Here is a 14,110-nt window from a genome sequence, read left to right as displayed (position 1 = left end):
CCAGGTGCGCAGGGTACAAGGTGCTTCGACCTGGTTTCGCATTGTGAAGACATTTTATTACTTCCGTGCGGTACCAGGTCTAAAAACCTGGTATTAAGGTAGGTACATCATTGGATTCTATTTTAAGAATACATCATAGATATATATTCATCACTTTCCTACACCGAACCCAATTGAAGTTATGCCTTTCGCACGACAAGGAAGACTATAACTTTCTTAGCCGCACGGTAAGCGAGACGTACACAAGGTCTATAGACCTGGTTTCGCACTCAACGTGTTAAGGCATGTGACAGAAATGAAAAGAGCTTGTATATCGATGTAATAGTTAACATGATGCAGTAGCGTCTCTCAGCATTACCAAAGCAAATATGTGAAACCTTATTACAGAAATAATAGGTTTTGCGACCACTTATGAAGAAAACTGACCATCTGTTGAAACTGTCGACATTTTCTTATGTGAAACTAATAACGACATCGTGGTAGTCAATTTTGATTGATGGAAATGATGGATTGGTTTTAAAGTTAGATCGATCTTACAAATTGGTCTAAAAGCATTAGAAATCTGAGTAAACAATGGGAGTAGGTAACTAGATTCTGTAAAATCAAAGAAATCTAGTGCTAGCTTTAACTAGAGAGTGTGACCAATTTGGTCATTGTTTGATACGAAAACTCAAATGGATGTTGTGAAATCATCGTCATCATTTGAAGGAAATATGTCATTCTATCAGGCATGATGCAAGGTAGAGCGTCCTCTAACAAGTTGATTGACCATACTAAGGCTGGGTTTCACCATCTTACTTTAACTTTGACAAACGTCAAATATCTGTCAAACTCCATACAAAAAGCACCGGTTATCGTCATAGTTACCGTCAAATTTAGTTGGTGCAACTCAGCCTAAGATACGAAAAAGATAAGAAGTTGGCATGTGAAGTAGCGGTAAGAAAATAACAAGTGAAGATCGTGACAGATTGTACACATTGACATTATTAATTTATATTGTTTGCATTGTACCTATAACTTGTTACCGCTTTGGTATCTCTTTGAGCCTTCAAGCAGCTTTTTATTATAAATAAATAAATCGATGAAGCCTTGGACTCAGTATCGTTTTTACTGTGTCTCTATCTCTATATCTCTATAGTCATAGCTAAAAGGATAAAAAAAAATCCTTTTTTTCCGGCGGCCCTAAGGATGGTCTTGGGGTAGTTTATGTCCAACAATGATAAACAATTCAATATTAACTTAACAAACTTTATTGTACTATCAACACACCAATTAAATTAAGGAGTAGAGTTAAATAAATTAAAAACAGCACATCTTCTAACACCTTAAGACGCGTATTTGTTTCCGACGTGGTGTCGCACCCCCCACTTGTAATTTGCGTTTTTATCGGTCTTCACGAAGGTGTGAACGGGGCCGGTGACGCCTCGTGTGTCTTTGTGGTCGTGGTCGTGGTGGTCATGGTCCTCGTAGTCGTGGTGGTCACGTTTAGGACGCTCCCATTGCTCTTCGGTCGTCTCTGGGCGGACGTGGTGAACTGTGAAGGTAAGAAAAGTCGTGTCAAATGAAAGATTATTCGCTGACTATTAGTGAGTAGTAACTCTGCTTGTTATATGGTTTTCATATGTATCAGTGTCACGAATCAGAGACTTCATGGTTTTCTCGTAAGGGGGTGGAATATGGGATATGTTTTGTGGAGACTCCATCATTTTTCATGTTTTTGAAAATAAAACCCATTTTCATTGTTTTGGTAATAAAAGTGTTTATTGTTCAAGTAGCGTCATTCGCTCAAATTAAATCTTCAGCCTACATCTCAACGAGTAAAATGTCTCAAAATTCCAAAAAATATCGACTAATTAAAGTTAGATAAGTACGGGAAACACAACGATACTTACCAAAATAAAATTATAAATTATATTTAAGTAGCAATTATTTCTAAAGATCGTGAAAAATCTAGTAAACGAAATATCCGTATGCCGTAAAGCACATCCGTTCTATATTTTCATCAGAGTGTTTGCAACGCTTGTCTCAATTCTTGTACGAATATAAGAATGTTTTAATCGATTAAATCGGAATTGGGTATTAAGTCAAGCACCAAAAGAATCCAGATTCATTTGACATAAAAAAACTTAGTGGAATGCAGTAAACGCACATTGTATCAAATGTAAATGTACGACAAGAGCTATAATTACTATTACATAATTACTGTATAGGTACCTATCTAATTATTGTCTAGTAGAATTCAAGAAAATATTTTCTTTAAATCTGTCAAAAAACTATGATAACATTCATCGCATGGAATAAATATGGTTCCAGATTCATATGATAATACTGATTATTGTAAAATCTTTAGGACTTGTTTTTGATATGGAATAACCTTTTTACTGACATTCGGTGGAGGCAACTTGAGGCACATAAAATACGATCATGTAATACGAATGTAATACGATCTATGATTTTCATTGACTGCAGATTCTTACAACTTATGAATTAACTCAGAAGGACTTCTTAGGTAGCAAATGTGCTCTACTTGTCACCCTAGCTCTTATTACTTCCACTACACTTATATGACACTGCTCTACATATAAAATCTGCATCTTGAGGGCTATCGAGCGGCGGCGAAAGTGTGCAATGTAATCCGTTATGCAAGGGCCGGTCAAGTGTTAAATTGGAGTGCACTACTGCGCGTGTATTGTTGCATATAGGGTCTCTGTGGATACTGTTACTAATTTCTTTTGGCATGTACAGACAGCACATCAAGCGAAGCATCTTATGCAGTTTTTATAGTAATAGGTGATAATTCTACAACTTAATGTTGAAGTGTACAATAATAATGTACCTAAGAATTAAAACATCAATCAGCACATGATTACTAGTAATTGACTGGTTATTCGCTGGTTTGGCTGTCCTTTTTTGCGTGTCCTTTTTTATGCAGAAAAAGGCAGGTATTTGACCGCAATTGCACCTAACGCATGCTTCTTATGTAATGGGATTATTGAAATTTCAGCATAGAAACCTCTCCATCCATTTAAACTTAACAGCGTTCAGGGATGGGACAGCTTTTGAATGAAATAAGAAACCTAAGTACCTTCTTTATACATCATTCTGTAGCTTGAATAAATTTTTACATAATAACCAGGTTATGTGTATATTGAGTTAAATTGACTTACTATTTACCAAGAGTTCTGTTTAAACACGTATGTAGAGTAGGTAAACCTACTTGTGTTTTGGACGTTTTCCAAAACTTTTTACATATTCAGCACTGATGCCCGTTGGTGCACAAAAGTTTTTGAGTTGCGTCCTTGGACAGGAAGACCATTTAGTGATGAAGGTCACGGGAAAAACGGATGCGGACATCGCAGGACCGGTCATTATGGAAATCTTTTAGGGAAGTCTTTGTCAAGCAGTAGATGCATGTCCTCTGGTTGAAACGAGATATTATGGTTGTTACTTACTTTGTGGTCTGAAGTGTGGTGGTGGCTGTGGCGCGTATCTGACCACTCTAAGGGGGCCTCGGTGGACAGGGTAGTACGGGATTGACCACGCTGATGTAACTGCCACAAGAACGCTCACCAACAGTAACTGGAAACAACAATTTACATTACTTATCCAAGATTTTGAATTTAGAACCATAATTTATATTGTAAGAAAATCATGTTGTGATTTGATAGAGCAGTTTGCATTCCGCAATAATTTCCTTATTTAATGTGATTATTATGATTACGGTACGAAATATGACCCTTAAAACAGTAAAAACTCAATCATATCTCATATTTTCTAAAGTTTATTATACTTTCGCAGAAAATCCATATCAATTAAGATTGTATCAATGCAATTTTGAGAGTCACAACCGGCAGTATAATGGGGATGTTGCCTGGGTCAAAAAGCAAGAGTTTTAATTAGTCCGTCAGTTAACTTATAAAAAAATACTCTACACGTATTTTTCACTTTTTCAAACTAATGAAAATTTAAAGAGATAAAGCGCCCCAAAGTTCATAAGAAGAGGCCCGTGACGTCAACGCTTGCTTAAAAATGCCGCACGTTGTGACGTCGTGCGCAACTTCAACGCACCATAACTATGTAATTATTTGTTAGATTGACAAAATAAAAATATATGTGTCCAATATTTTTTGATATTAAACATTACGGACTAAAAAAATTTTTTTAGGCAACTAGCCTATTGGGCAGTATCGTTAGTTACAGCAGTTGAAGTAAGTACTTGAGTATTCTTTAAGTATAGAGATAAGTTCCTGTAATACTTTCTTGTTTTTTGTATTTTAAGTAAAATCTAATCTTAAATTATAACTAATGAGGTAGAATTGTGTAAAGCAATCGTAATCATTTGACAGTTCATAACATACGATAAAGTTTGTTAACACGTTGAGTGCGAAACCAGGTCTATAGACCTTGTGTACGTCTCGCTTACCGTGCGGCTAAGAAAATTATAGTCTTCCTTGTCGTGCGGAAGGCATAACTTCAATTGGGTCCGGTGTAGGAAAGTGATGAATATATATCTATGATGTATTCTTAAAATAGAATCCAATGATGTACCTACCTTAATACCAGGTTTTTAGACCTGGTACCGCACGGAAGTAATAAAATGTCTTCACAATGCGAAACCAGGTCGAAGCACCTTGTACCCTGCGCACCTGGTACCGCACCCCACGCTAGCTTCGTGCAGCCAGTGTTGCCTCGCATTCGTAAGAAACGCACATGTCGACATGGCGTCAAGAAAAACAAACAAAATCAAAACTGCAAATTGATTATAATTTAATTTGCTACACGATTTATTGCTAATTTAAGTAATGTTTTTCGTGACAAACATTTGAAGTTGTAACTAAATGTTATTAAATAATATGTTTTCTTTATATATAGCTTATTTAAGTATTTATGCACGTATGTCTTATTTGTAAAATATTTAGACTAAATTATTAAAACATGTTTGTTTGTTACTTTTTTAAATTTTTATTAAAACTTAATTTAAACTATCGATATTTGTATTTCACATCCCTAGAATACCCACCAGAATTCCCTACTTCAGTGCGGCACAGGGTGCATAAGCCTTGTATTTTGAATATAGCTATAATTTTTATACTAAACAAGTTATTCACGAACGCCTTCAGGTGTATGTCAATAAATGCATTATTATTAATATTCAAAGAAAAAAAACATAATATCTATTAACATGAAGCCAAAAATAAAATTAATATATCTTAAACATTACAAGGTCTTTAAGCCTTGTGCCGCCACAATGTAAGTTTTAATACCAGGTTTACCGACCTTGTACCGAAGGAATGGAAAGTATTAGAAAGTTACTGCCGCAGCAAAGGTGTTAAACAAAGCGTTTCACAGAATAACGTACGTTATGAACTGTCAAATGATTACGATTGCTTTACAAAATTCCTCCTCAGTTTTGTTTATTATTTCTACCATTGTGTAGTTGGAAACTTTATCCGCAATCGACTTCCATGATAAAAGGCTTAGGTACTTATGAGGAGAAATTATGTTTTGTTAAAAAAGTAATGTTTCAGTTCCACAGTATTTGTATTGTCCCATTTATGGTTACTAAGGAAGTATTAATTAAACACTGAAAGTTGATAATTTTATTCCACGCACGCGTAAGTAAGGTAATTAATGTAATCACATTGTGATTAATTGCTTTGCGTTAAATTATGGAAATAAAGCAAAACGGTGTCTCAGTTTTAACCGGACATATCGTACTTTTTTAGAATACAATACAAAATATATTTGAAATAGGAAATGGCTCATCTATGACCTCAAAACTCGTAAAAACTGTATTTTAATCACTTGCTCTACTTTCTGTCAAGTTTTTTTCGACGCTATTGTTATTACGTATCAGGTAAACTCTAATAAAGCCAAGGTTACTCGTATCTTAATCTCTTTAAACCACTATCCGTAAACTCTAATTCTATCCTTAATTAAATCTAAATAGGTTTATTTATCGATACTCACCAAAACTCGTCCGTCCATCATGTTGTGTCGGCAAAATGACAGCTTCATGGTCAGAAGGCGGTTGACATAAATGGGGGTCCGGCGCCGACGTGCTTCTTATAAAGTAGAAAGAAAACGAATCTATACACTTTCTACCATCCGATTTTCCGCTTCAACGATCTGTGATTCGATGCAGATGGATCGGACGTTGGTGCTTCCTTAGACAATAATAAATTTATTAACTAGAGCTGGTTGGATCTACCGCAAGAGGCGTTTAAATCATTTCTGCTTCTTCTTCTTTTTTAGTGATTCGAAATTATTTTGAGGTCAGAAATAATTCAAGGCTAAATGTTATCTATCAACATTGTGGCAGTGAAAAATAGGACCTTTGATAATCGCGGACTTGAACATAGAGTTTCAATACATTAATTTATCTCTAACTATTGGTATCTAAATGAAGATTATCAGGGACCTTATATGCAAGCGAATTAACTAAATCCCCATAAATTATAATATGTAGGTACTAACAATCAAAAATAACTATTAAGGCATGGAATATACTATAACTACACCGTAAAATTACCACGGTTATAATTTATGTTCGAACATAATCTATAACAAATTTGAAGGAGAAAGCCTATGTAATTTTGCAATTTCATTATATCATCGAACTAGAATTTATGTACAATGTCTTCAATAAAATCTTATAGTTAAATTATTGAATATGTTCTTTCAGTATGATTCAAATCTCATTTATTTTATGTCAGGAAGTTTATTTCTAAAATTGACAACAATGATCTACTATGATGAGTCTTATAAGAAAATAATGCATTTCAAAACCTAAATTAATATAATTATGCAATACTAGATTGTTAATTAGTGATGAAACAATATGATTTATTCTTCAATTTGTATAAAAATAGTTAAAATAATCAAATATATGTTTTAGGAGTTACCGCTATAAATAAAAAATTGTCAGAACAAAAAGAAGTAGGTAAGTAGTAGTAGAAGGTATCTAAGGTTAATTATATGTGCCTTTTTCCTGTGATGCAGATTTCGGCACTCATGCGGATCTGGTCCGCATGCGGGCTAACTGCATTTGAAAGAAATAAATAAAAAACATGTCATTATTTCGTACATGTTTTTATCCTATTACTCGGGCTACACGCATGCAACCAGCAGCGTACGATATTATGCTCACGCCACAGATTAGAGAGATTCCGCACGCGTGCCGAAATCAGCATCATAGGAAAAGGCACTAACATCGTGATGTTTTAGCTATAAAACAATATTATTATTACGTGTCCTGCAGCCGTATTGCTTTTGTTTCTGACGTAATTCACTCGTTATGCTACTGGTAGCAATAAAAACTTCATCTCAGTATGCTCAGTTCGCTTTCACTTGTTTTGGCATTTTAAATAGAACGAAAAACAAAAAAATAATAAAAATAGGCGACATTATGTTACGATATCAGAAAAAGTTTGATTGTTTTACGTGCTTTGTTACTTATAAAACTATTTCAAGTATTCTTTTAACTCTCTTGATAACAAAATATCGTCAAAAACTGCTCTGAATCAATCAGTATACTATACCAATGCACCAGTTTTAAAGAATGAAAACAAATTGATATCATCAAAGTGGAATGGAACTATCTAACTAATAGTGTAAGAACTCTATTACTTTGTTCTACATTGCGTACAAAGCTTAAGTTTAGGCCATAATGCCTTAGATAAACCTGTGGCATGTCTTTCTTGCCATTCCAGCCTTATTCATATTATTAGCCGAGTTGTTGAACGCATGTTGGTTGCATGACCATATATCGGCTTTCGCATCTGACAGTTTTGTTATTATACACCCGTATTCACAAACATTACTTTGAGGCCTCATAGTGCGCGTTGACGCACAGGGTCCCAAAAACCTATTCATAGACAATACTTCAGTGGTGACAAGCACTATGCGTCCCTTAGAATGAACGCAAAGCTAAGGTAGACAGGGAGCTGTATTACGCAACGCATAGTGTCTATTTACGTCAAAATTTTTAGGTTATTCTCGTTTTTGAGGTTCCGTAGCCAAAATGGCAAAAACGGAACCCTTATAGTTTCGTCATGTCCGTCTGTCCGTCTGTCCGTCTGTCGTGTGTGTGTGTGTGTGTGTGTGTGTGTGTGTGTGTGTGTGTGTGTGCGTGAGTGTGTGTGCGTGAGTGTGTTTTGTATGTATCCTATGCCAGTATCAGATAACTGTACTCACTAGTGATTCAGTTTCCGCATAATTAATTTTCAGAAGCCACTTTTTCACTTTCAATTTAGCCAAATTTGCGCTAAGGGTTTTGATGTCACATTTATTCACAACTTTATTATAAACGTAGGGGAATAGGAATACACTATGTCGCTGTGCGAAAGAGGTGTTTGTTTTTGGTGTATCAATTCTGAAAGTGCGTTTTTTGAGTAGTGCTTCGTAGTTTACAGACCGAACTACTGTCCTATGTGTGGCCAGAACGGCTTTAAGAATGAAAAGCTTGCGAACGCTGAGGACTTGGCTCTCATTGTACACAAGATTTGTTCGGTACCGACGCGGCCTGCCAAGCATCACCTTGATCACGGCTCTCTGGGCTCTCTCAATCCGAAGCATCCAAGTTTTATCTGTTCCACCCCAAGAGCTTATACAATAAGTTAAAACGCTTTGGCATAGCCCAAGATAAACCAAACGGAGAACAGAGGGGCTGGCGGCGTCACGGAGCAGTGACATTATGTTAATAATCTTACGAACTCTATTCGACAGGGCTACAATGTGCTGATGGAAGTTAAGTTTTTGGTCTACCAAAACGCCAAGGTATTTGATCACTTCAACTTGCTCAATACGGTCGCATTGGCACGCAGGTTGGTTATTATAATTGGATAAAACGTCACAGTTGCTTTGATGGATTTTGACAGGTGGAACCAGGCTCGGCTTTGAGGAGGCGGTTTTATAAAAAGTCATGAATTTTGTTTTAAGTATGTTAAGGGATAAAAGATTGTTTTCCAACCAACGCGCCACCTCTGCCAAGCCTAGCTCCAAGTATTTAAATGTTTGCGACCACGACGAGCCCTTAAACAAAATAACAGTATCGTCAGCATAACAAACTGTTTCGGCGCTTGATAGCCCAAGAAACAAGAGATCATTGAGATATATATTAAATAGGATGGGCCCCAATACGCTACCCTGGGGAACACCGAAACGAATTGGTTGAGTATTGCTGAGGAAATCACCCACCCGCACACATTGCGTACGATCCGTCAAATAGCTTCTGAACCAGGCCAGGGCTACTCCTCTGATACCCATTTTTTCAAGCTTGGTAAGCAATATTGGTATTGAAACTGTATCGAACGCCCTGGCCAAGTCCAGAAACACCCCAACGCAAAAACGGCCCGCATCCAGACAACCGGTAACCAGCGATGAGAGTAAGTTTACCGCGTCCTCCGTGGATCGCCTCCGCTGGAAGCCGAATTGCCGTCCTGCTAGTAACTTGTGGCTTTCGAGGTAGTCGGAAAGGCGCCTTTGGACAATCTTTTCTAGCAGTTTTGATAGAATACTCAATAGTGAAATTGGCCTGTAATTATTCGGTGCGTCTTTCGGTCCGGATTTATAAATCGGAGAAACAACTGCTTTTTTCCAACAGTCCGGAAACGTACCACTACTAAGGCTAAGATTGAAAATGTGCGTTAGCGGAGGTATCAACAAATCTCGATTTATCTTTAGGAAATTGGTCGTGATTCCATCTATACCGGGCGCGCTGTCGTTTTTTAAATTAAGGATTAGAGCGTTGACTTCCGAGGTATCGGTTGGGGCTAGAAAAAGGGAGTCTCCTGGGCTGTTATTAACTCGAACGTTTTTAACTAAGTATTCTTGTGTAGTGTTAAGTCTCAAGAGTGTGTCGTTCGCCTTCTTTTCCCCCACAGTCGAAAAATATGTATTGCAAATATTAAGGGATTCCACTGTCGAATTAGAGGAGCTGAGTAATTCCGTTGGTTGGGTTTTCTTTTTTACTGTATGACAGATGGTGTTAACAGCTTTCCACAATTTCTTAGGGTCACTCTGATGTTTCTGTAGTTCTTCAGCATTGTATTTGTTTTTTAATTTTCGCAAAAGATCATTACAGAAGTTACGATAACGGGTATAGATCAGTTTAAGTATTTGATTATTTGGTTCCTTTCGTGAGTTTAAGTGTAATGTATCTCGGTTCCTTATGCAGCGCATCAGTCCCGGCGTAATCCAAGGTTTGATAGTGTGTTTGGAGCGACTAGCCTTCTTTCTCTGAGTGTGCTTTGTGATAACGGATTGTATGATCGATGTGAAGGTGTGTGCGGCAGTGGAGGGATCAGTGATGTCAGTGACGGGAGTCCAATCCAAGGTTTTTAGTTCTTTTGAAGCAGACAGGTAATTTATTCTGCTGTAGTATCTGTCTGGTTGATCACGGGTCCCAGACAGCCCGAGGCCCAACATTGCCAGTGAATGATCGGTGGCACTACTTGGACCGACAACACCAACTGCAGATAAGAAGGGTCTCACAAAAATGTGGTCTAGACAGGACTGTAGACGTGTAGGTTTAGAGATTGCTGAAAAGAAGCCGTGTTCGGATAGGAGGCATAGATAATTGTGGATTTGTGGATTGGAGGTCATGTTTAAAATATTAATATTTAGGTCACCTGCTATTATTAGGTTTTTCTTATCTTTAAGTGTTAAAAGGGTTTGATCTAATATTTCAACAAATTTGTCTATGCTTTTCATGGATGGCGATCGATACACTCCCAATATCGTAGTAATACCTTTGATGTCCACCATTATACAGTTTGCCTCCCCTTTAAGGTCAATCTCTCTAGATGTTATTTCCAGGTTATCCCTGGTGTACACAACCACACCGCCTGCTCTATTGATATTAAGGTTTGTGTAAGAGCTAGTATAACCGTCTAGTTGTTTTATGATCCTGCTTTCATCAAGCCAACATTCCGTAAGGATTATCACATCGAAGGTTGTGACGAGCTGATTGAGCATGATAAGGAAATTTTCAAAATTTTTGTTCAGGCTTCTTATATTGTACGTTAGTAAAGTGAAATTCCATTTTGAATTAATAATATGAGTGGTGCAATCTTCTAGTCGGCTTAAGAGATGCAATCAATGTTCAATGAGTCGTCTATTTCTTTCGCGACTTCGTCTATTGCCATTGCGAGTGGGGCTTACTCCAGATTGTGAAGTAAACACCCTTATGAATTATTATAATAAGAAGGAGCCAGAGGTGGCCCTGGTAAAGCGACGGATTAAATTTTTCTACTTTGTTTTCTACTTTTACGACTCGTGAGTTTGTTAGAAAGCCGAGATTTATATCAAATTTGATTTTTGAGTTAAATATGCGATTAGCGTTGCATGTGTTTTTGATATATGGGGTGTAAGTAACGTGTAAATTGAATGTATTTAGAGTAAGGTGTGGAAGTGGTGTAAATTTTGTGGTGAATTTGCGAAATATCTGTTTAATCTGAGATTTATGGCCATTATTTATTAACATGTGGTTAATTAGAGCTAAGTACAGACAGAATGTGACGAAATTTAAAAATACTACTAGATACCAAGTATGACTAGTTGGCAACCGAACTTGAGATAACAACAAATATAAGACAACACTGAGCATTACGCTATCAGCTTACTACGCCTATGTGGTATCTACCATTAACTACGGACTCTTAATTTGGGGAAACNAGGGAGCTGTATTACGCAACGCATAGTGTCTATTTACGTCAAAATTTTTAGGTTATTCTCGTTTTTGAGGTTTGTTTGCTTTATTTATGGTTGTATTCGAGTAATATTATCTTACAATGGATTACAGTAGTGAAGAAGAATTTGATAATTATATCAATGAGCAAAGTAGAATAAGTACCAGAAAAGTGATACGGGATTCCCAAAATCCCTTTGATTATTACAATTCAGACGAATTTAGTTTAGGTTTTCCAATGATGGGGTACTTTTCATACTTTTACCACTGATAAAAGAAGACCTGAGGAAATTAACTGCGAGGAGGCCTTCCAGTGCCACCTACATAATGTATCAGTTGCTAGTGGCAAATAAAACATAAAATTTTTAATAAAGTTTTATTTTCATCAATCTTCAATGTCTAATTTAATTGTATGTATTTGTAAATCATAAAGCTTTTTTTCATGTTCTAACAAATTGTTTTCTCTTTCTATCAATATTTTTTCTCTTTGTAGCCCCAACTCGTGCAAAGCCTGGTCTTGTTATATATTATTCAATGTGGTGCGTTTGATTCTTGTTTCTGTCTTAATCTTCATTCTTGCTACTACTAATCTTAATTTCTTGATACCTACCTGAAAAGCAAATTAATTATGAATTTAATTCCTTTGAGTAGGTATATTCTGCTTAGTTATTCCTCATAAATCTACGTACTATATATTTTAAAAACATTACTTACTAGTGGGTGTTGAGAACGTTTGATTGATTCCTGAGAAAGTTCTTTCATTCTTTGGGTCTTTAAATTATTCCAGCAGCTTTTCAGTTGATGTGTGAGCCTTTGTGAAACATAAAATATGGTTGAGAATTGTAAGCCACTGTTAGAGTTTCCCAGGCCTGCTTCGTCAACTCGATATTTTAGAGAGGATAATAATATGCTTGTCTTCAATAATAGGCCTTTCTCTTATTAAGCTACAATCAGCAGCTCTCTTTCGGAAGAAGAAAACGGCAGCTTTTTATCTGAAAAATAATGATTGAAACATGATTTTCACTATTATTATTAATCGAAATATTCATACTAACCTGATAGTTGTAGTTTTATCCATATTTATTTAATTCACAAATCCACAAAATAACGACACATAAAAACCGTTGCACCGTTTGAATGACAGGAATGTCATGTCAGTTAGCGAAGTGAAGTGCGTAACATAAGCGAACCAATCACAGAACTCTATTCAACACTCTAATTTTGCATAGTCAAGGGTCGTTTAAGTATTGTTTATGAATTGAAAGGCTTGTCATATGGAACGCATTGAGAAATGTCTCATTTCGCATAGCGTTGCTGCTTTGCATAGGTAAGTATCGTTTGTGAATACGGGTGATAGACTCAACAATAATAAGGCTGTGATTTTATAGGCCTCCGAAATCTAGCACAGTCCAGTCAGTACATTGGCTTGAGTCGTGTTTATCGTGATTTTTAGATAAAATTCTCTTTGTACATTGTTGTACCTAGTTCGAATATTACGTGACTCTCATCTTTCGGTCCAAATAGTCGAAATTCAAGTTCAAATGATAAACATTTCTTTTGGCTTTGTTGTAACCTTGATTTTGATCACGATATTTTTATTTTTTCAAAGCTTCAATACGCTATTGTGTTGGTTTCTTGTCAATGCTTTTCTAAATCATGATTCGTGTTTAGCTCCTTATAGTAAAAGCTACTTTCATGAGCTTAGGAGCTTATTTCATTAATTTTATGGACATGAGAGTGTAATTTGTATAATGCATACCAGGTCTACATAACAAGATGTAAGGAAATGTTAATTCGAGGCTTTGGTACAAGTTCTGACGGACAAAATAAATGGTAGAGTAACTTAATAACATGTTTATTTAGCTATAATAAGTAAGTATATTGGTTAAGTGAAGTGCTCGGGATGTGGTCTATAGGTGCGTGCGCGTCTTTAGAGACGTGATCTCTATTCTAAAAACCGAAGAAAATCTTTGATGTAATGAAGTTATCCAGTGACAAACATGCCTGGGGTGTGATGGGGCAGCAAGGTTCTGGAGTGGAGGCCATGTACAGGAAAACGCAGCGTGAGAAGTTCATCCACAAGGTGGATCGACGACCTCATAAATGTAGCAGAAAGGCGCTGAATGCAGGCCGATCGGGCGATGTACATTATTGGTCCTATGTTCAACAGTGGACGTTCTATGTCTGAGATGATGTTTGACATGCCTGACCAATTCGTTCATCAGTAACGTTAGTCCCAAGGGAAAGTTATACAGTTTTTTGATCTTTTAAGCTTGTTTATAACAATACTTTGAACTTCTTGTACCTTGTACCAATCCCCTTTGTTTATTGTTGCCGTGATACCGAAGCCAAACGCGTTCAGGAACGTCCGCAAGAAACTGACATACTTTCTCATCATTTATGTATTTCACAATCTGAACT

The 14,110-nt window shown here is 36.5% G+C and overlaps 1 protein-coding gene and 1 long non-coding RNA gene across 2 annotated transcripts; both read right to left on the bottom strand.

Moving 5' to 3' along the window:
• Nucleotides 1-1,241: 1,241 nt before the first annotated feature.
• On the bottom strand, nucleotides 1,242-6,053 carry LOC114360886 (uncharacterized). The gene is made up of 3 exons (XM_028315742.1): nucleotides 5,971-6,053; nucleotides 3,453-3,579; nucleotides 1,242-1,534 (listed from the first exon to the last, which is right to left on the bottom strand). The coding sequence occupies exons 1-3, from the start codon at nucleotides 6,016-6,018 to the stop codon at nucleotides 1,326-1,328; spliced, it is 384 nt and encodes a 127-aa protein (XP_028171543.1). The 5' UTR covers nucleotides 6,019-6,053; the 3' UTR covers nucleotides 1,242-1,325.
• Nucleotides 6,054-11,931: 5,878 nt separating this feature from the next.
• Nucleotides 11,932-12,732, bottom strand: LOC114360887 (uncharacterized). The gene is made up of 2 exons (XR_003656542.1): nucleotides 12,404-12,732; nucleotides 11,932-12,299 (listed from the first exon to the last, which is right to left on the bottom strand). It is a non-coding gene; the product is annotated as an uncharacterized LOC114360887 (long non-coding RNA).
• Between the last annotated feature and the right edge of the window lie 1,378 nt (nucleotides 12,733-14,110).

Source organism: Ostrinia furnacalis, unplaced genomic scaffold (assembly GCF_004193835.3).
Source record: "Ostrinia furnacalis isolate ACB-3 unplaced genomic scaffold, ASM419383v2 OfSCF5217, whole genome shotgun sequence".
NCBI lineage: Eukaryota > Metazoa > Arthropoda > Insecta > Lepidoptera > Crambidae > Ostrinia > Ostrinia furnacalis.
This window is presented reverse-complemented; position numbering and strand designations above follow the sequence as displayed.